The sequence below is a fragment of the Crinia signifera genome, chromosome 3 (assembly GCF_055691185.1).
Source record: "Crinia signifera chromosome 3, ASM5569118v1, whole genome shotgun sequence".
NCBI classification, from domain to species: Eukaryota; Metazoa; Chordata; class Amphibia; order Anura; family Myobatrachidae; genus Crinia; species Crinia signifera.
The window spans coordinates 50,465,150-50,489,139 of record NC_139219.1 but is presented as its reverse complement, the minus strand read 5'-3'; the positions used below and the strand labels follow the sequence as shown (position 1 = coordinate 50,489,139).

General features: G+C 41.7%; 1 protein-coding gene across 2 annotated transcripts in view; it reads left to right on the top strand.

The window, feature by feature from the left end:
• The window catches only part of AFTPH (aftiphilin), a 66,357-nt gene extending 46,626 nt beyond the window's left edge, over nt 1–19,731 (top strand). Inside the window, exons 8-11 of one of the 2 annotated variants that reach the window (XM_083175765.1) lie at nt 1,080–1,163; nt 4,955–5,078; nt 7,487–7,622; nt 18,579–19,731. In XM_083175765.1, coding sequence (XP_083031891.1) covers nt 1,080–1,163; nt 4,955–5,078; nt 7,487–7,622; nt 18,579–18,587 — 353 coding nt within the window. In that variant the 3' untranslated portion in view covers nt 18,588–19,731. Of the gene's footprint in view, nt 1–1,079; nt 1,164–4,954; nt 5,079–7,486; nt 8,646–18,578 lie in introns of those variants that run through there. The other variant, XM_083175766.1, reaches the window with a different exon arrangement.
• The last annotated feature ends 4,259 nt before the right edge of the window (nt 19,732–23,990 follow it).

The window sequence follows — 23,990 nt, the reverse complement described above, 5'->3', positions numbered from 1 at the left end:
TAATCTGTTTTCTATTGTACTTAACAGTGCTCGTAACTGTGTTTGTTATTGGTCTCCTCCCCGTACAGTTCTCTGTAGGACACAGTCTGCTGTGTGTCCGTCACTGAAGGAAAGCCTGAATGCACAGATGTTTCTATCTCTGTTATCTGGTGTCTTATCTTTCAGCCAATCCATCTTGCTCCTCTTCTCAAAATTGATTTTGTCCTTCCACCTTATTTTAGGATGTTGTCGGGAAACAGTTCAGTTTATTTGACTATTCGGGCTCGGTTGTGCTATAGAAAACCGATATTATTACATTTGTTAAATAAATTGAAGCGCAGTATTTCTTTTGAAAAGTTCAAATCAGATTTGTATATTAAAACAACAATTGCAAACCAATTAAATGGCTCAATAGAAAAATTGGTACACATATTTTTTTTTTTTTTTTGGATCGTTTACAGAACAATTAGTTGGCACCAGAGCAGTTCTCAGAGATCTGTGTATGTAAAATAGCCACTTGCCCGCAGTTGGGTCTACAGTATTTTATCCATATAAAGAGCCTCTGCTGGTTATGAGCAGTACAAGATAGTCATTTGATAGCATTTTTATAAGAATTAAGCCGATTATTTACTAGGAACAGGTGACATCATAACTTCACGCTGCAGCGATGTCACTGGCTTGGTGATGTCACTTGTAGTGGATTTACAGGCTACAGGAGAATAACTAGCACATAGTAAGCTAAAGTAAGCACCGGTTACAAACCCTGAATATTTCTCCGTATATAAAGTAAATTGTGCACAAAAGCTGGCTTGTTTCCTCGTAAACAGTATTTTTGTTTTCTCTTATAAAATGTTTCCCAATAAGCGCTTTGTATCCGCCTGGATAACTGTGTGCTAGGATTTTGAATTCTATACTGTGAATTTCCTCAATGTTTTCAGTTATTCTTTCCAGTAAGCTTGTATGCTATAGGTATGTTCTCACTGTGGACTACAGTATATATTAGTGATAACATGCATGTTTAAGTGTGTGTGTCTTACCCCCTTTTTACACACAACTCCCCCCATCCCTTGGCTTTACCTTCTTTACGGCTGAATTTCAAGCTAGTGGAGGTTCCACTCTTCTGAATCTTGATTTCTTTGGGCCCGTGGATGACAGTGGCTATAGCAGCACCGCCACCATGCCAGGTCAGCTGAGTGTCAGAGTGGTTGCCTTAGAAAGCATGAGCACATCACTGTGGCTTTCCTACAAACAAGACACCTGCTCACGATTCTCTCTCGTGTGTTGTAAATATGATCTCTGTATGTCGCCAGCGCCTGTCCTGCCCTTCTTCTTTTTATGCAGCCGAGCAAATAAAAAAATCATGGCTATCGTCATGTATAAAGGAGTAATGATCCTTTTTTTCTTTTGGGGAAAATAATGGGGGGGGGGGGGGTATAAAATCCAGCAGCAAGGATCGTTCATGATGTCTGCAGAAAATGCTTATTATATGCCGTCCACCTGTTTTAATACATTTTAACGGAACCATAAATAAAGTCATGCAAACAAATTACCCTGGTTGCCATACTGTACTTCATTGCTATCAGACAGTGACTGTGGTTTTGCATGTTCCAGATTTTTTTTTCATTACATTTTATGGAAAACTGTATTAGGGAAAGATGGGTGGGGGGCTTATTTTTGTTGCACTACAAAAGCTGTGCAGTTACCTTGTGTGTGTCTTTTTTTTTTGGGGGGGGGGGGTGAACTTTTTAGAGGTGCAACTACACTTTTACATTTGCTATCATTGTAGAGCCCGTTTTACACTAGTGTCCAATAATCTGACGATTGAGATAATCTGAGAATATTAATTATATACTATAATCTGAGCATGCAAATGTTAATCTAAATGCATTTTAACAACACACCAGAATCTTGGAAGTGTGAGAGAAAATATTCACCTGGATTATAACATTTCCCATATGTATAATTAATAATCTCTTGTGACATCACTGGATATACAGTATAAACAAAAGATTCATTGAATGTAAAATTAGTAATCTTATGGACAAACACCGGTATCCCCCCTTTGGTCTGTTACAGTTCCCTGAACCCAGTTCACTCTGTGTATATAAATCTCCGCTATAAACACAAGTTTTATAACTTACAGTACATTTCAGAGATTTCTCTATTAAACATTAATGTTCCCTCTGCAGTTGGTAATCCCAGTTTGCACATTGCGTCTTGAAGAGTAATTCTGTGTAGTCTGTAATGGTGGGGGGAGGTGGGAATGGAGTAGGGCTTCCAGTCCAAACTAAAAGTGCAAGTAGTCAGTCACTGGATGAGTCCTGTCAACACTGTTGAAATCTCACACCAATTTGTTATTACGGTGGCGCTCACAGGATTATCAGATAAATCAACCACGCTTAAATCAACTATCATGTGCGTGTATATATGTCTAGTGTCCGAGCGGCTCCGAAACACTGCCATCTGTTGGCAGCAAGTGAAACTACATCTACTAGCTTTGAAAGCATTTGCTCTGAACGGGCTTACTAGTATGAGTTATAAGACCTTTGGGGTTGTACTTTTGGTTTTATACATTTGATTATACTTTTATGTTCTAAATGCTGCACCTTATAGGGATCCATTAATCCCTATTGCCAGTGTGAATTTGACCAAAGATGCCTTGGGCATGCTCTGTACAGTATGTACTACAGTGTGCCAATTATTTCCTACAACACCCTCTTATAAACCCTGCGTGAAATGTAATAGGATGAGAGAATCCAAAAGTGAGGGATTTGGTAAGAAATCTCCAATTTTTTTTTTAAAGCGGCAATCATTTACACTGCAAAATCACACTGTGTTTGCAGTGTAAATGATTGCTGCTTTACTAAAACTGGAGATTTCTTACCAAATCTCTCATTTTCTGAATCTCTCATCCTATTAAATTTCCCCCTCTCTGTCCGTTTCCAAACATGCAAATTGATCACATTGGGTAAAAGAAAAATTGTTAGTGGCTGTAGTGGTATTTCTGATATAAGCGTTGCCCAGCTGGCACGCTTTCCTGAGTCTCCCATTACTAACATGCTAACTAATGCATTGTCCATTTGACACTTCCTAAAAAAATAAAAACCTTCTGTTTTAGAGCCTTTTGTTAGAAAAGCACACAACTGGGCAAACCCTTGCTGCACTGCAGGTGGGGCAGATCTTACTCTCTCTACACACGTTCTGTTTGGGTGGTGTGTGTTCAAACTGAAATCTAAATTGCAGTGTAAAATTGAAGCAGTCCGTATTTATCCTGCACAGAAAAATTATAACCCACACAAATTTTACATTTGTCCCCTCTGCAGTGCACATGGTTTTGCCCAGTTGCATGCTTTTTGCCCTTTATAGATATAAAAAAAAAAAAACATTTTTAATGAAAGATGCGATGTTGATGTATCCAGGCATATAGATTATAAGGCAGAGGCTTCCACACTAACCCTATAACACACCACTTGTTTCTGGGAAAGTCATGTGTTGCAGCTTGTTTTTGGTTTTCTGTTTTTGTTTGTTTTTGTTTTGGTGTACTAATGACCATGCCTGGGAACTCACAGGTTGACCGACAATTCCCATTGTATGTTGGTCCATATACAGCACAATAAAATGCCGGATCACTCTCTGATTGTAGTAGATGCAGCAGAGGGAATTGTGTACTTACACACAGGATAGTCTCGCAGAAGCAGATACATTACAAAAGCATCCGTATAAACTGCTTAATGAGGATCTCCGCCAGCCGGTAATACCTACACAAGTGGGAATCTGTTGACGCTCCTCAGCTTGTTATGGAAATTCCCAGGCATGCAACAGTAGCAGGGTAGCGGTGCTTTGGTTGCTGTCCAGCATACTTCTATGTTTGAAGTCTGGCTGATCTCACAGTGCTGCGTACAGCTGGGTTTTAATGGCTTTGCTGGTGAAGGGTCTCTTAATCTATTAACATCCTCGCCCTACTCCTCTAGAACCAGGACCATCGGAATGGCAACTGCTCTGAGTGCGTAAACCAGAGTATGCAAACAAAAGTAATCTAGGAACTTGCTCAAAACGGGATCTCTGTGCTATCTGGTAATAGAACTTCCTATAGATGCGGTAATTGTACAGGTGCTTGGATTATAACCTATTAAGTACAGCAGAAAGAATAGACCACAGTACACCTAGATAAAGATCACACCATTGGTTAATTGTTAGACTCGCCTAGTAATTCCTTTTTCCATGTTTAGTCACTTTCCTGCTGTACTAACGAGCAACTTCTCCACGGACTCAACCACCATATGGAATCGGAACCTGGGTGTACATAGTATTTAGTGGTCCTTTAGTAAAACACAATCGTCAATTGTTTTTTATTTTCTGGAGAAACCTCTTTTCAAAAAACACCTGATTTACCAGTCTGTCTGTGTTAATTTGTTGGTGTCCTTAATGCTTCAGCAAGCTTATGTAGTGGCTATTCTTACATAGTAATGGAGTGGTTTAGTTTGTGTTTTATTGTATACTGTTCCTCTGTAAATATCAGAGTGTTATAAGTTCCTGTGTATTGGGGCGTTCCTTGGTTGGTCGATATTAAAAATCATAAACCCTTCACAATAGCATCCTCCTAACAAAGGCTCAAAGCTATCCTGTTTTATTTGATGAGTGTAACACTTGCACTTGGTATGCATGCAATTATAAAGTAGTCATGCCTGATCAGCCTCTGGTGTTGGAGATATACTCTATCCAAATATAATGTTCTTAATATGGGTTTTTCCACACTGCTTCTGAGGCTGTGAGGAACAATCGCCACCCACTGGGGCTTACCGTGCGCAGTATAGCTACAGCTATGCATTAAGTCTCTATAACTGATGGATAGGATTCCTGGCCATCCCTGATACTTGGTACTGAAAGCATTCTGATATTTAAACTGTGAGGTGTATGTGTGGTTAGTTGAGTGGGCTAATCCTTGCCATCACTAATTATCATTTTATACTACAAGGTGTGGATCCCGAGCTTTACGCATTGACAACGTCAAAAGTGGAGTCCTCCAGTGCCAGCAACAAGGTGACGGACGCGTTTGCAAGACTCATGTCTACAGCGGAAGCCACAAGCACATCTGCAAGGTAAAACAGAGCGCTCTAGATTGGTAGTAGCTGATGTGCAACTAATCTTTCAAGTGTCGTAAAATATCTAATCTGGTTGAAATTGGTTAAGAAAATTGGCTCTTAAGGCCCATACACACTGGGAAATGTTGAGCTCAAATTGGCTTAGTTTAGTCATTTGGGCTGCTTTCGGCTCAAAAGCCGCGAAGTGTGTACCGGGCAGCGATGAGCGCTGATGCGCTGTGAGTAGAGTGGATGGCTTTCCATAGCTGCACTCTATGGAATGCCGTCCACCCTGTCGCTCATCTACTGGTAATGAGTCGTCCTCACTCGGAAAATCGTTTAGAAGGGCGAACATTGCTCAGTGTGTATGCACTGAGAGATTTTTCTCCCAGCGAGATTTCCCAAAATCGCCCAGTGTGTATGGACCTTAAGTCTTCAGTCTGCAACATAAAATGACAAGTTTAAGGACTTAATTTGTAGTAACTGCTAAAATCAGAGCATTCCTGTTGCTTAAACAGCAGGATTCAGAGCACTGTTGGGACATCGGTGACTACATAGGACAAGATACCGTATGAGACAGACATGATCCAATCACAGATGGTTTAGCATGTTTGGGTAGCGTTTTAATAGCTACACCGTTTTATTTTGTTCCCTCTCCAATGCATAAAAAGACGAAGAGTAAATGAAAATAAAACTGTTATTTTTACATTAAAAGTACAATTTCCAAATCAAAGTCCTTGAGTGATAGATATATAGATAATTTATATTGTACGGTTTACTTAGTCTTTATTCTAGACCCAGTACAATGTTGGATGTTTTCAGACCAGTGCGACTCTGATTTTGGCTGTTCAATCTCTTGTTCGCTCATGACATCTGTTTGAGATTCATTTCCGATGACAATTTGATATAAAGCCTTCACTTTTCATTTTGCTCCATTTAACATAAGGGGTTATATTCAAGTAGTAAAAAAGGAAAAAAAAAGTGATGAGAACCAATGAAAAATAATAATTGATTGGATGATCTTTGACACAATTTTAATTAATAACCATTAAAACTGTACATATAAAATAGCAAAGAATATATAAAATAGAAACAATTGAGGGGAACCCCCTTTGGGTTCCAAGTGTGCCGGAGAGTCCGTTCCTCTATTACCCCTAGGAAATCCCAATATAAGTAGAATAATTACCACCCTTAATAGGGTATGTGTGTCCTCCACCGAGTTTCCACTGGGTCGGTCCAAGATGGCACAAATTACCGACTGTTCGCTTAGTGTAATGCTCGGGTTGGCCCACAAGAGTAGATGACAGGTGGCGTAGTACCAGAGGAGTGTCACTTGGGTAAAACACGCTGAGGTAGAGTCCTTGATGGAAATAAATTTTGTAAATCCAGGGGTTGGTTCGGACGGCAATCCGGGGTTAAAAGCATAGAAGAGGGGGTATCCCAGCAGCTCACTGACGCGTTTCGCCACTCATGGTGGCTTTATCAAAAGTGATAAAATCACCTGGTTTTGCAGTGTAAATGATCGCCGCTTAAAAAAAAACCTGGAGACTTCTTACCAAATCTCTCACTTTCTGATTCTCTCATCCTATTACATTTCACCCAAACTTTGTTTCAAGCACAAATATATTTTATTATGTGTTTGATACAACATAAATGCATTTTATGTTTGTACATGCTTCCAGTCATTAACATACCCCATTGAAATATAAGAATATTCCGAAATACAGAATTATCTGTTATCCTAAATGCTTCTGGCCCTTAGCAGTTTGGATACGGGATACTCAACCTGTACAAACAAGAAATAAAGAGATGTGGTTCCTCCTAGTGCAATAACATACCACCACCATTGCTGTGTAAATCCTTATACATCTAACCTCAATACATTGGGCATCTTTTTTTGTTTTGTTGTTAAGTGTGTCTTAATCACGACACAATTAGCATGCACATCTAGACTGCTGGTTAATTTTGCTATGACACTTGTATATATATGTGGCTGAGTCTGTATACGGAGCAGAACAGATCTTTTTTTGGAAAAGAAGCTTCCTCCGTTAATTGTAGCACTTAGCGTACAGATTTTAGACACTCAGTCACACACACAATATACAAGTTTCACAAAATAATCATCACAATCTCCTGCGACTTAGCGGGCCATGAGTACCCGATACATCGCTCATGTTTGTGGCTGTGCCCGGTAAGGGAGGGAGGGGGAGCCGCCGGGACCCTCTGACTCCTCACTGCAAAGGACAGCTCTTAAAGCAAGAGCTGTCCTTTGCCATAATTATCGCATATGTTAGAGCATATGTGATAATTATGTCAGCGATGTTAGAGCATCCCGCCCAATGTATTTGTTTTAGTTCCATCTATAAAGACGCAATGCATATTCTATTTTGATGAACACTCATTCTACGTTTACTTTGTCTTCACAGGAAACCTAGAAGGGACGAGAACCTTAGTGAAGAGGCAGCGAAAGTCATCGCCAGCCTCCCCGACTTATCGTTCATGCATGCAAAGGTGTTGATGTTTCCAGTCTCATTAACACCTTCAACAAGTGCTCGACACAAGGTAGACTGATTACACGAAAACGAGGAGTAATCCAAATTGCAATGGGTGTTTTATATCCAATCTTTTTAAAGCGGATTAAAGTGTTCTTGCTGTCACACAAAAATCACTTCAGCTGATTTGTTGGTGAGCAACACTATAAAGCGTAAATACATTCTAATGTATATTTCAACACTGAATACTCCATTTATATGAGAAATCTTAATTTGTATATAATGGCGACGGGAACTTTTTTTTTTGTCTTTGATGTGCTGGGGGTACATACACTGGTGGATCCTTTCTTACAAAACGTTAAAAAAAAAAAGTTGAGACAAAAAGTGAACATGCAAAACCTTCACTGCCTGTGAGCCTGTCCCGGTGACTTTTTTTTTTTTCTTCTTCTTCTTCCTCCCAGTTGCATTGAAGTTGTTATTGTACTGTTACATTTGAATGTTAAGTGTTTGTTCATTTTGTGTTAATTTAAAACTAACCTATGTTGAGCGGAATCTGTTAAATCCATTTCCCGATTGCGTCCGCGTTGCTGGCAGTGGAACGGGTTAGGGAAGCGCAGCCAGGTCAGGTTGGACTTGCAGGGATTTTACAATCATATCATCAGTTCACGTCCATCCGGGGTTGTCTTTCCTACTCCGTAACCATTCTGTCCGTGGACCGTAAAATTGCAGGTGATTTGGGGGCTTAATCGACTAGATTTTGGGTTAAGAAGGACCAAAATTAACATGATTGTGACTATGAAGAATTTGATTACTGTTTTTGTTTAGTTTGTTTGTCTGTTGTCGTACCACTATCCTTCTTCTGATTTGCACAGTGTAAAAATAAAAATGAACATAATCATAGGTTGCTATGGTTTAGGCTGTACATACATTGAAGACTTTGGGATGTAAATTAATGGGAAAATTCCTATGGAAAAAAAAATACAAATTTGATCTGTAGCAACAAGGTCCATGTGCATGCCCAAGTTCTTCTGAAATGTAAGCGTGTACATTCTCTTTTAGCTTACACAAGAATAAAAAAAAAACTTTAAATTGTCTTGGGTTTGTTTTTACTTTGTAGTTCTTTTTGTTTCGCCATTTTGAACTTTTTATTTATTTTCATTTCTGTGTTTGGTTAATGGATTAACTACGGCATTTACAATAAGGTAAATATTTAGTCAATACAGGTGGTTCTTGAAATGCCAACCTAAAGGTGTGTATCATAAAGACAATGCAATAGTATGGAAAAAAATTAGCATTGCCTGTATCTACTGGTTGAAAGATTAAATAAACACTTTTATTTGGTAGAACTACTTTATCTCTACTTCACTGGACTGAGGACTTTTACACCCAAGAATACGGTTTGTTTGTACCATTTTCTGCAGGTCCTAACACTATTGCTCAAAATGGCTACAATGCACATAGCTATCACATCAATGTGTGAAGGGGGCTGCAGGCTTAAATGCATTGATCAATTCATGAACCAAATCTCCACTATTAATATCAATGGATTGGATAGAGGTCTCAGCGACTACGAATACCTGTACAAGAAACGTGTTTCTTTTTTTAAACAAATAAGAATTTATTATATATATATATATATATATATATATATATATATATATATATATATATATATATATATATATATATATATATATATATATATATATATATATATATATATATAAAAATGCACAGTAGCATTGAATATAAGAACAAACCGTACAAGGAAATTGCATAGAAAAAACAGCAATCTAAAAAATGCGAAGCTCAGTAAAAAATTGCCTACATATGATATCGCTAAAAAATGAGGGGATATATAAAAATTTTAAGATAAAGTGTAAAAGCTGAACTTACAGTATCTATTTTGGAGGAGCCAGCAGGCAGTAACCAACGCGTTTCGTCATTTAAGACTTCATGAAGTCTTAAATGACGAAACGTATATTTTAGCAAAACAGCATACCAACGTTTTGGGGTATGTCACCCCTTTGCCAAGGTGAAATGTGCAATAACAAAAAACACAGTGCAGCGTGCTTACCTAAATAGCAAATGTGAGTTAGGAGGACGAATCACACCGTTTGGCGTGCTGGAGCCGGGGACCCGGAAGCAAGCCTCAGGAGGAGACCGGGTGCGTGCGCTCCAGATTGCACTCCACAGAAAGGATTTCCGCCGCCTGTCATTTCCTCCTGAGGCTTGCTTCCGGGTTTGATGCGACGGACAGCATTGAAATAATAATTAGCAGCTCTTCCAACACACCCATGAGGTGGCTGCTGTGTGTCGTTTTTGTTTTTGGGGTGTCGCCAGTAGCCCTAATCCCCAGTTTTTCCTTTTGCTCAGTTCTATAATATGATGCCACGTGGGATTTGATGTGGAGCTGCAGCTAATAACTGCCACATCAGGTTACTCCATTTATTATGTCCTTACTGAATGACTCATCTTCTTCTACAGGCTTTTTTAGGTGGTCTCACTTTTTCAGTTTCTTCGATACTGTTAGTAAAAGCCGGATTGAGTCTCACTCGCTTATTACTTCCATACTCTTCTTGTCGTCTTCTTTTCCTGATTTTTGGAAAAGGTGTGAACTCTCCATTCTCCAGGCACTGTACGAGATGTAGCCTCATGAATGGACGGCTGTATCTGTAGATGGGTATGTCACCGGTGAAGAGGAACTCCACAGCATTCGCTATAGCAAATACTCCACAGTCTTCTGAGTTTGGGTCCTGTATCTCCACATCCAGGAGTTTGATGTTTTTCAGGGTGTCATTTGGAACGACAGCCCCATAGAGATCTTTCAGTTGTCTGCTAGCCATGGGGGTAAGCCACCATGTAGCACTGTCTGCAACTTCTATCTGTCCATTACGAAAACAAGACATAAAGCAGTGGCGGATATCTGTAATTGGGTGTAATTGTACTGCAAGCCCAGAGACGGCATCAAAGGAGCCATACGCACCTTTCATAAAAGGTTGCAGTCCCTGTACATCAAATTGCTGGCGCAGTATTTGCTGAGCAGCTTCAACATCGCTGAAAGTCAGACCGTGGCCCTGCAGAATATTGAGTCTGTGTTGTTGTGTCAGCCCAAAATGAGGCAGCCACATTTTATGTGGAGGTCTAAGAGTAACCAGTTTAGGAGTAACCGGTTTAGGAGTAACCTTAAATTTAAAGAACTGAGAAAATGCGTTTATACAGCTACGCCACATTTTCTGTAAATGTTCCAAGAATTAACTTGAATTTTAAAGCAATGAGAAAACACGTGTATACAGCTAAAACAGGTTATAGCTACCAACACTGCTCACTCTCATCCAATGAGTGATTGTCCTGTCCCAAGCAGGGCCTTTTCTTTCACTCCTGCTGTGACATCACAAAGGCTGTCTGTGACATCATCAGCATCACCCTGCCTGGTTTCTTCCACGGAATGTAATGATTTCTGTGCTTTATCTAGGGTTACCAACTCATCCCTGTAATCCGGGACACATATTAATTACACAGGTTCTGTGTCAGTTTAAAACCAGGTGAAATGGAGTCTTGAGGTGTGGCAGTTTAAAACCAGGTGAAAGCCAGCCACAGAAATGTGGCCCGGATAAAAGGGATGAGTTGGTAACCCTAGCTTTATCATAAAGTTTATTAACCATATAGGGCAGGGGTGGGCAACTATTTTGGCTGGGGGGCCGCTTAACACTTCCAGTAAATATTCCAGGGCCGCACACAAAATATCTTGTATATGCAATATGCATCACGAAAAATGCTGTAATATTTTTATCACTATTATTTTTAATAAACATGTTACAAAACATACCGAATAATAAAATTAACACTGATTATGAAAAAATCAGTATATGTCTATGTCGGAGTACAAGGATCCAGAATGGAGGAGGAGAAGGGGAACATCTCTGTTGTTGCAATACGGAGCACATCTGCAAGGTGGTCATCATTCATGGAAGATCTGAGTTTTGACTTGTTAAATGTCATCACTGAAAATGCCTGATCGCATATGTAGGTTGAGCCACATAGAACAAGCATCTTCCGTGCATGAGTCTTTATCTTTGGAAAGTTTCTTCCATTGAGAGAGGCATAAAACCGGGGAAGAGGATCTGATTTGAATTGCTCTTTAGGCAAAGCATCACATTGCAGGTCAATAAACTCAAGTTGGAGATCACAAGGAGCGTCATCGGCATCAAATCTGGAAGGTGATGAGACCAATGATCTTTCTGATTTTGAGATGTAAATTGATTTAATCCTCTTGCACGGATAGTGTTGACCACTTTTGTAACAGTGTCCACAACATTGCTTAATTTTAAAATGCTTTTACAAAGGGCCTCTTGATGTATAATGTAATGTAGAAAGACAATTTTGTGTTCTGGATTCTTTTCTGTGACTTGGTCTTGAATTCTTTTTAGCAATCCAACATTTTTTCCTGTTAGATTGGGGCTTCCATCTGTTGTCACACCAGCCAATTTTTTCCAGTCCACTCCAATTTTGGTCATACACTGATTTACTGATCCAATAAATCCTTTCCAGTTGTATCTTTCATGGGCTGCATTGATGCCAAATCTTCTGTAAGGTCAAATTTTTCATTGATACCTCGTATGAAAATCATCAACTGGGCTGTGTCTTTGACATCACAACTTTCATCCAGTGCTAATGCAAAAAATGACATCTTGTTGTCTTTTTTTTTTTTTTTTTTATTGCACTTCAATATTCTCGGATATGTCCTTGATGCGCCTCACAACAGTTCGCCGTGACAAGCTTTGAAGGTTTTCAAACTGTTTTTTTCTTGCCAGGGCACAATATTGCAGCAGCGTCAACCATACATTCCTTTATACATTCATTGAATGGTTTTACTGTTTTTGGCGATTTTGTGTGCTTTTATATAGCTCACTCTAGTAATTCCATCCTGTGCAGATGATAATTTAGTGAAATTTTTTTGCATTTGAGCAAACATCTCATTTGGCTTTCTCGGCTTTATACTTTAAAGCATGATTTGTCTCAAAATGTTGATTTAAATGATATTCTTTGAATACTGCCACAGATTCCTTACAGATTAAGCACACAGCTTTTTCAACCACAAGGTAAAAGAAATATTTAGGAGTCCATTCTTTGTTGAATTTTCTGCATTCACTGTCCACCTTTCTTTTCTTTATGGAACTCATATTCCGGCCTGTTGATACTGTAAATTAAAATCAAGATTAGTGCAAAAAATATACAAAACACTGAAAAAGTCAGCCTTCATCCCCAGTTGCCTACAGAATTGCCCTCTACAACACATCCCCTATAAAAACAGTATCCTACCGCAGGGGTGACATTTGTAACCCGGAATCTTCTCTATGGCCCTTAAGGTGCCCATACACGCTGCGATTATCGCATGCGTTTTGAACTTTTAAAGTTCAAAACGCATCACATTGGATAGAATCGCACCGTGTACCTGCGGGGATGCGTTGCACGTCCCCGCGGGTACAATATTGTATAGCATGAAAATGATCTGCCGGCAGTACTTTTTGTGCTACATTGCATTGCATCACATCACTTAGTATATGTGATGCGATGCAATGTACATTACTTAACTATAAACTCAATAAAAAGAGGCTAAAATCGCATCACATTGCACCCGCACAGTACAGTAGATCGCATCACATCGCATCCCCTTTCAAGTGCCAAAATTGCACGGCACAAATGAAGTACAAATTGCACAGCACACATATCGGCACGTGTATGGGCACCTTTAATCAGATCTGATTGCAGTACAAATGTGTTCTCAAAATGGGCACAACTATGTGCACTGCAGGTGGGGCAGATGTAACATGTGCAGAGAGTTAAAATTTGGGTGGGATGTGTGGGAACTGAAATCTAAATGCCAGTGTAATAATAATGCAGCCAGTATTTACCCTGCACAGAAACAAATTAACTCACACAAATCTAACTCTCTCTATACATGTTACATCTGATCACCCCCCCCCCCTGCAGTGCACATGCTTTTGCCCATTTTGAGAACAAATTTGCACTGCGATCACATCTGAATGAGGCCCTCTGGACACATATTTCCTGGTAATCTACCAGCATCTCTCTCTATGCAAAATATTCCCTTCCCAATGCATTAGGCCCAAAATTCACACTATGCCACGCAGAATAAGCCAAAATTCACATTATACCTTGCTGAAATATCATAAATATTTACCACAGTTTTAGATGAACATAACAGATGGCACAAGAAACAAAGGGTGACATTCTATGATATGCGATTAGCGCTATTTTGCGGTAATTAGACCACAAAATGGCGCTATCGCATTTTCCCATTAAATCGCCGATTTAATGGGATGCGCACAGGGGCTGAAATCGCATATTTTGTGCGTAAATGTCTGGTGAATAAAAATGCGAAATTAATTCGCATTTTTATCGCATCCAGATGTTTGCGCACAGAAAAGTATACAAGTCGCTTATTTAATGCTATGCGCATTTGCACATCGCATTATTTAAGTGACTAATTTTCGCACTAATTTCAGACCTGGGTCTGTTAGGCGAATTAGGCAGAACCCTGCACAGATCGCAATGTTCCGTGCAGGGTTCTGCTGTAAAAAATAAAACAAAGGGTTAAATAAAAAAAAAAACGACCGCGGGGTCCCCCGCCCGAGTGTAACCAGCCCCGGGCTCACTGAGCCGGTGCTGGTGACATAAAATCAGGGTCCCCGACAAATAGGGGTCCCCTTGATTTTATGAAACCAGCACCAGACTCTAGGTCCGGCGCTGGTTCCCAAAATACGGGGGACAAAGTGACTAGGGGTCCCCCGTATTTTAAGAACCAGCACCGGACACAACCAGCCAGCAGGCTAATGCCACAGCCGGGGGGAGACTTTTTATACAAGTCCCCCCGGCCAAAGCATTAACCCCCTGGCTGGTCAGCATGGGCAGGGGTCCTGGGGAAGTGGGGACCCCCCCAATGAAGGGGTCCCCCCCCTCCAGGACTTACCAGCCCATGCTGATAGTCCGGGGCTGTCCTCCATGCCCCTGGGCTGTGGGCATGGAGCTGATGCTTTGTGTAAAAAAAAGAATGATAACTATTGTTTTACACTGGCGACCTATCAGTCCCAGCAAGCCTACCCCGCATGCTGGGACTTGGGGAACCACAAGTCCCAGCATGCGTTGCATTAAAGGGCCCGCTGGCACTTGTAGTTCTGCAGTGTAAAAAATAGTGCAAAAAATCACACTGACACCCTGAAAAATAAAACTTTAATACACACAAAACACACTGATACTTACCTACCTTGAGCCCGTAGGTCGGTCCCTGGATCCTGGATTCTTCCTCCGGGGCTCCAGGGCAGAAGAGTCCAGTTCCGGGGCCTTGGTCCTGGTTCCGGGGCTGGTCCTGGGGTTCCGGGGCTCCTGGCGTGAAGAATCCGGGGTCCGGGATCCGTGGTAGTCCAGAGGGGTACCTAAGGAGGAAAATCCTACTCACCTGCTCCCCGGCGGCGACCTCCGGTGACAGCGCTGCTCCCGACTGGTACCCGGCTTCAAGGAGTTGGTCCGGCGCTGAGATGTTGCTCCCTCGACGTCTCTGAACAGAATGATTTCTCGGCCAATCAGGAGCCGAGAAACTCGGCTCCTGATTGGCCAGAAATCATTCTGAATATAGACGCCGACGGAGTAACATCTCTGCTCTGGATGCGCTGAGTTGTTACTCCGTCGGCGTCTATATTCAGAATGATTTCTGGCCAATCAGGAGCCGAGTTTCTCGGCTCCTGATTGGCCGAGAAATCATTCTGTTCAGAGACGTCGAGGGAGCAACATCTCAGCGCCGGACCAACTCCTTGAAGCCGGGTACCAGTCGGGAGCAGCGCTGTCACCGGAGGTCGCCGCCGGGGAGCAGGTGAGTAGGATTTTCCTCCTTAGGTACCCCTCTGGACTACCACGGATCCCGGACCCCGGATTCTTCACGCCAGGAGCCCCGGAACCCCAGGACCAGCCCCGGAACCAGGACCAAGGCCCCGGAACTGGACTCTTCTGCCCTGGAGCCCCGGAGGAAGAATCCAGGATCCAGGGACCGACCTACGGGCTCAAGGTAGGTAAGTATCAGTGTGTTTTGTGTGTATTAAAGTTTTATTTTTCAGGGTGTCAGTGTGATTTTGTGCACTATTTTTTACACTGCAGAACTACAAGTGCCAGCGGGCCCTTTAATGCAACGCATGCTGGGACTTGTGGTTCCCCAAGTCCCAGCATGCGGGGTAGGCTTGCTGGGACTGATAGTTCGCCAGTGTAAAACAATAGTTATCATTCTTTTTTTTACACAAAGCATCAGCTCCATGCCCACAGCCCAGGGGCATGGAGGACAGCCCCGGACTATCAGCATGGGCTGGTAAGTCCTGGAGGGGGGGGACCCCTTCATTGGGGGGGTCCCCACTTCCCCAGGACCCCTGCCCATGCTGACCAGCCAGGGGGTTAATGCTTTGGCCGGGGGGACTTGTATAAAAAGTCTCCCCCCGGCTGTGGCATTAGCCTGCTGGCTGGTTGTGTCCGGTGCTGGTTCTTAAAATACGGGGGACCCCTAGTCACTTTGTCCCCCGTATTTTGGGAACCAGCGCCGGACCTTGAGTCTGGTGCTGGTTTCATAAAATCAAGGGGACCCCTATTTGTCGGGGACCCTGATTTTATGTCACCAGCACCGGCTCAGTGAGCCCGGGGCTGGTTACACTCGGGCGGGGGACCCCGCGCTCGGTTCTTTTTTTTACACCTTGCGCTGTCCTGCAAATGTGCGATTTTCACACATGAAAATCGCACATTTTCAGGACTAAAACCAGCGCACCACATCGCCGTAAATCGCCCCTATTCGCACTTTTCAGCCTCCAATGCGCATCACATTAAATATGCGCATTTAGGCTGAAAAATGCGATTTCTAAATAGGCGAATTGCGGCGATACAGGGTGCGAATTAAACATGCGCATTTGGCGCATATCATAGAATGTCACCCAAAGAGTGTCTATTTCAGTTCTGCGCTAGGCTGCCACAGAAATTACAAAGAAGGGTATCCAAATGCACCTTCAAAATACAGAACAGCGTAACAACAAAAGTTTTGTAACTCCAGATGGCGCCAGTGAGTCAGTGTGATCATATAACAACAATGAGTGACACAGTGAGGGATAATACAAAAGTATACTTCCTTAGTGTAGGATGATCACATCCCATATGTGGAGTATCCCTGTCAGGTGATGTACTCCAGTATATGCAAAAGAGGGAAAGGCTTAAAATAGTGAAGCCAGTTTTTTAATATACATATACAGACATAAACATAAAAAATACAATAATGAATCCAGCAATGTAATTTGAATAAAAGGTCCAGTTGCCAAGGTACATAGGTGCAATTACCAAAAAATGTATCAGAACTGGGTGTTAATCAGTTCATTTGCATGGTATAATAGTCACCATTCTGGTCCCAGGTAGCAGTCCTGGGGGTAGAATACCAATGGGTAAAGTCCTGGTGTTTCCTTGGGCTGGTCCAGATAAACGGCTGCCACTTCACTCCTGCCTCCACGGATTTGGTAAAACAGTGTATTTGATCAATCAATCAATCAAATATACATTACATTATTTGCCGGGATGTCATTAACAGGCAAAGTAGATACAGGCAGGGCAGCAGAAGGCAGCAGCCAGGAGCCAGAGAGAAGTCCGCACCTGAAAGCAGGATCTGGAGCAGCGAAAGTTTAAATGAGACTCGTATGGAAGATGGTTGTGTGGATTTGGGATTAGGGATTAGGTGGGGGCCCCAGAAATATAATTGTACAGGGCCCCAAGATTTCTGTTGCCAGCCCTGTGTACACACAGTGCAATTTTGGCTATTGATTTTGACTATTTAGTCAAAATCGTTAGCAAGTTAGCCAAAATCGCAACGTTTTAGCTGCATCCGATGCCGAACCGATCCGCGGCATCGGTATTGCAAGTAGAAATAGACTCTGCAGGCTATTGCTGCACAATGCAGCATGACCCGTTTCCCCTGCTATCATTCGTTGCATACCGGCCGACGCCGATATCGCACACCACATAAGCCTAATGTGTGCATATCTTCAGCCCCGTACACACGGTTCGATATTGACTAACTTTTTCTATTTGAAATGTAAAAATTTTTGCTTTTTATGATGAATCAAAATAAAACAGTTTCAGCCGCATTTGAACGCGATGCCTGGCCCCGCAGCATCAAAATCGAATAGAAAAATAGACACTGCAGGCTAGACTATATAGTACAGATCTGTACTATATAATCTAAGTCAGATGTGTCACTGCGACACGTGATACGATCCTGATTGAATCGGGATTAAATAGAAAATGAATCACACTGTGTGTATGTATTTGCAGGCAGGGGGCTTGCTGAGGCTTGCTTCCGGGTCCCCGACTCCAGCATCTTTTTTTGTTTTGTTAAGTGTGTCTTAATCACGACACAATTAGCATGCACATCTAGACTGCTGGTTAATTTTGCTATATGACACTTGTATATTGCGTGTGGCTGAGTCTGTATAAGGAGCAGAACAGATCTTGTTTTGGAAAAGAAGCTTCCTCCGCTAATCGTAGCACTTAGCGTACAGATTTTAGACACTCAGTCACACACACAATATACAAGTTTCACAAAATAAGCATCACAATCTCCTGGTACATCCTAATTGCATTATGTTGTGACGAAGATGCCATAGAAAGAAAAAATACTCAATGCTAAAAAAATTCTCACGCGACTTAGCGTGCCATGAGGACCCGATACATCGCTCATGTTTGTGGCTGTGCCCGGTAAGGGAGGGAGGGGGAGCCGCCGGGACCCTCTGACTCCTCACTGCAAAGGACAGCTCTTAAAGCAAGAGCTGTCCTTTGCCATAATTATCGCATATGTTAGAGCATATGTGATAATTATGTCAGCGATGTTAGAGCATCCCGCCCAATGTATTTGTTTTAGTTCCATCTACAAAGACGCAATGCATATTCTATTTTGATGAACACTCATTCTACGTTTACTTTGTCTTCACAGGAAACCTAGAAGGGACGAGAACCTTAGTGAAGAGGCAGCGAAAGTCATCGCCAGCCTCCCCGACTTATCGTTCATGCATGCAAAGGTGTTGATGTTTCCAGTCTCATTAACACCTTCAACAAGTGCTCGACACAAGGTAGACTGATTACACGAAAACGAGGAGTAATCCAAATTGCAATGGGTGTTTTATATCCAATCTTTTTAAAGCGGATTAAAGTGTTCTTGCTGTCACACAAAAATCACTTCAGCTGATTTGTTGGTGAGCAACACTATAAAGCGTATATACATTCTAATGTATATTTCAACACTGAATACTCCATTTATATGAGAAATCTTAATTTGTATATAATGGCGACGGGAACTTTTTTTTTGTCTTTGATGTGCTGGGGGTACATACACTGGTGGATCCTTTCTTACAAAACGTTAAAAAAAAAAAGTTGAGACAAAAGTGAACATGCAAAACCTTCACTGCCTGTGAGCCTGTCCCGGTGACTTTTTTTTTTTCTTCTTCTTCCTCCCAGTTGCATTGAAGTTGTTATTGTACTGTTACATTTAAATGTTAAGTGTTTGTTCATTTTGTGTTAATTTAAAACTAACCTATGTTGAGCGGAATCTGTTAAATCCATTTCCCGATTGCGTCCGCGTTGCTGGCAGTGGAACGGGTTAGGGAAGCGCAGCCAGGTCAGGTTGGACTTGCAGGGATTTTACAATCATATCATCAGTTCACGTCCATCCGGGGTTGTCTTTCCTACTCCGTAACCATTCTGTCCATGGACAGTAAAATTGCAGGTGATTTGGGGGCTTAATCGACTAGATTTTGGGTTAAGAAGGACCAAAATTAACATGATTGTGACTATGAAGAATTTGATTACTGTTTTTGTTTAGTTTGTTTGTCTGTTGTCGTACCACTATCCTTCTTCTGATTTGCACAGTGTAAAAATAAAAATGAACATAATCATAGGTTGCTATGGTTTAGGCTGTACATACATTGAAGACTTTGGGATGTAAATTAATGGGAAAATTCCTATGGAAAAAAAAATACAAATTTGATCTGTAGCAACAAGGTCCATGTGCATGCCCAAGTTCTTCTGAAATGTAAGCGTGTACATTCTCTTTTAGCTTACACAAGAATAAAAAAAAAACTTTAAATTGTCTTGGGTTTGTTTTTACTTTGTAGTTCTTTTTGTTTCGCCATTTTGAACTTTTTATTTATTTTCATTTCTGTGTTTGGTTGATGGATTAACTACGGCATTTACAATAAGGTAAATATTTAGTCAATACAGGTGGTTCTTGAAATGCCAACCTAAAGGTGTGTATCATAAAGACAATGCAATAGTATGGAAAAAAATTAGCATTGCCTGTATCTACTGGTTGAAAGATTAAATAAACACTTTTATTTGGTAGAACTACTTTATCTCTACTTCACTGGACTGAGGACTTTACACCCAAGAATACGGTTTGTTTGTACCATTTTCTGCAGGTCCTAACACTATTGCTCAAAATGGCTACAATACACATAGCTATCACATCAATGTGTGAAGGGGGCTGTCCAGTGAAGGGGGCTGCAGGCTTAAATGCATTGATCAATTCATGAACCAAATCTCCACTATTAATATCAATGGATTGGATAGAGGTCTCAGCGACTACGAATACCTGTACAAGAAACGTGTTTTCTTTTTTTAAACAAATAAGAATTTATTTTATATATATAAAAAAATGCACAGTAGCATTGAATATAAGAACAAACCGTACAACGAAATTACATAGAAAAAACAGCAATATAAAAAATGCGAAGCTCAGTAAAAAATTGCCTACATATGATATCGCTATAAAATAAGGAGGGGATATATAAAAATTTTAAGATAGTGTAAAAGCTGAACTTACAGTATCTATTTTGGAGGAGTCAGCAGGCAGTAACCAACGCGTTTCATCATTTAAGACTTCATGAAGACTTGATGAAGTCTTAAATGACGAAACTTATATTTTAGCAAAACAGCATACCAACGTTTTGGGGTATGTCACCCCTTTGCCAAGGTGAAATGTGCAATAACAAAAAACACATTGCAGCGTGCTTACCTAAATAGCAAATGTGAGTTAGGAGGACGAATCACGCCGTTTGGCGTGCTGGAGCCGGGGACCCGGAAGCAAGCCTCAGGAGGAGACGGGGTGCGTGCGCTCCAGATTGCACTCCACAGAAAGGATTTCCGCCGCCTGTCATTTCCTCCTGAGGCTTGTTTCCGGGTCCCCGACTCCAGCACGCCAAACGGCGTGATTTGTCCTCCTAACTCACATTTGCCATTTAGGTAAGCACGCTGCACTGTGTTTTTTGTTATTGCACATTTCACCTTGGCAAAGGGGTGACTTATACCCCGAAACGTTGGTATGCTGTTTCCCGGCACTCCACTGTAGATCACGCAGGTCACTGTGATCAAAATTTATACTGTGCACTACACCAGAAAAGAAACACCCTTATCCGGTGAAGTCCCGCCCGCAAACACTTACCCACGGCCTCCAGGCCTGTATCTCCCCTTCTGTCATAGAGGCACCGTGCCGCATCGAAGGGATGCTAGCCGGAGGACACCGTCTCTTCCGGCTCCTTCCTCTAATGTCATCCTCCTGCCCCGCACTGCGCTCTGGACTTCCGGGGTTCCAAGCCTCATTCTGGCTGCCGCTATCAGCTGTTTGCTTACGTGACTCTAAAAAATGCCGGTTAAATGACAAGCGGCTAATACTAGTCGTGCCGCTTGTCATACTAATAGAGGTCAGTGCGGTGGGCCAGCCCTGAGCGTCAGTGCTGTTGCCCACCTCTGGTCTATCAGATCAGACGCATCAGCGGCACATCGCAGGTTTTTTTTTAGCACCTATGATGTGTTGGGTCAGATCCGTAGGTGTGTGCCAGCGGTGAAGCACCGCTGGCACACACATGTGCAGGTACTGGCAGGTAAATCTCATTAGGACAACTCAGGCTCATGTATGGGGGGCTTTAGGGTCTTCAGAATGGGAGTATTCATGGCATGTTTGAGCAGAGAAGGAAAAATACCAGTTGCAAGATAAAGATTGCAAATTTAGTTAAGGTTGGGATAATTAAGGTCACTGAAAATGATAAGGTCACAGGCAGCGACTAGCATCCTATGTTAATATAATTTATTATTTGTTTACTAGCTAAAGTACCCAGGGTTTATCTCTTCATGTTATTAAGTTATCAATGAGTTTGATGCGACTGACAGCATTGAAATAATAATTAGCAGCTCTTCCAACACACCCATGAGGTGGCTGCTGTGTGTCGTTTTTGTTTTTGGGGTGTCGCCAGTAGCCCTAATCCCCAGTTTTTCCTTTTGCTCAGTTCTATAATATGATGCCACGTGGGATTTGATGTGGAGCTGCAGCTAATAACTGCCACATCAGGTTACTCCATTTATTATGTCCTTACTGAATGACGCATCTTCTTCTACAGGCTTTTTTAGGTGGTCTCACTTTTTCAGTTTCTTCGATACTGTTAGTAAAAGCCGGATTGAGTCTCACTCGCTTATTACTTCCATACTCTTCTTGTCGTCTTCTTTTCCTGATTTTTGGAAAAGGTTTGAACTCTCCATCCTCCAGGCACTGTACGAGATGTAGCCTCATGAATGGACGGCTGTATCTGTAGATGGGTATGTCCCCGGTGAAGAGCAACTCTACAGCATTCGCTATAGCAAATACTCCACAGTCTTCTGAGTATGGGTCCTGTATCTCCACATCCAGGAGTTTGATGTTTTTCAGGGTGTCATTTGGAACGACAGCCCCATAGAGATCTTTCAGTTGTCTGCTAGCCATGGGGGTAAGCCACCATGTAGCACTGTCTGCAACTTCTATCTGTCCATTACGAAAACAAGACATAAAGCAGTGGCGGATATCTGTAATTGGGTGTAATTGTACTGCAAGCCCAGAGACGGCATCAAAGGAGCCATACGCACCTTTCATAAAAGGTTGCAGTCCCTGTACATCAAATTGCTGGCGCAGTATTTGCTGAGCAGCTTCAACAGCGCTGAAAGTCAGACCGTGGCCCTGCAGAATATTGAGTCTGTGTTGTTGTGTCAGCCCAAAATGAGGCAGCCACATTTTATGTGGAGGTCTAAGAGTAACCAGTTTAGGAGTAGCCGGTTTAGGAGTAACCGGTTTAGGAGTAACCTTAAATTTAAAGAACTGAGAAAATGCGTTTATACAGCTACGCCACATTTTCTGTAAATGTTCCAAGAATTAACTTGAATTTTAAAGCAATGAGAAAACACGTGTATACAGCTAAAACAGGTTATAGCTACCAACACTGCTCACTCTCATCCAATGAGTGATTGTCCTGTCCCAAGCAGGGCCTTTTCTTTCACTCCTGCTGTGACATCACAAAGGCTGTCTGTGACATCATCAGCATCACCCTGCCTGGTTTCTTCCACGGAATGTAATGATTTCTGTGCTTTATCTAGGGTTACCAACTCATCCCTGTAATCCGGGACACATATTAATTACACAGGTTCTGTGGCAGTTTAAAACCAGGTGAAATGGAGTCTTGAGGTGTGGCAGTTTAAAACCAGGTGAAAGCCAGCCACAGAAATGTGGCCCGGATAAAAGGGATGAGTTGGTAACCCTAGCTTTATCATAAAGTTTATTAACCATATAGGGCAGGGGTGGGCAACTATTTTGGCTGGGGGGCCGCTTAACACTTCCAGTAAATATTCGAAGGGCCGCACACAAAATATCTTGTATATGCAATATGCATCACGAAAAATGCTGTAATATTTTTATCACTATTATTTTTAATAAACATGTTACAAAACATACCGAATAATAAAATTAACACTGATTATGAAAAAATCAGTATATGTCTATGTCGGAGTACAAGGACCCGGAATGGAGGAGGAGAAGGGGAACATCTCTGTTGTTGCAATACGGAGCACATCTGCAAGGTGGTCATCATTCATGGAAGATCTGAGTTTTGACTTGTTAAATTTCATCACTGAAAATGCCTGATCGCATATGTAGGTTGAGCCACATAGAACAAGCATCTTCCGTGCATGAGTCTTTATCTTTGGAAAGTTTCTTCCATTGAGAGAGGCATAAAACCGGGGAAGAGGATCTGATTTGAAGTGCTCTTTAGGCAAAGCATCACATTGCAGGTCAATAAACTCAAGTTGGAGATCACAAGGAGCGTCATCTGCATCAAATCTGGAAGGTGATGAGACCAATGATCTTTCTGATTTTGAGATGTAAATTGATTTAATCCTCTTGCACGGATAGTGTTGACCACTTTTGTAACAGTGTCCACAACATTGCTTAATTTTAAAATGCTTTTACAAAGGGCCTCTTGATGTATAATGTAATGTAGAAAGACAATTTTGTGTTCTGGATTCTTTTCTGTGACTTGGTCTTGAATTATTTTTA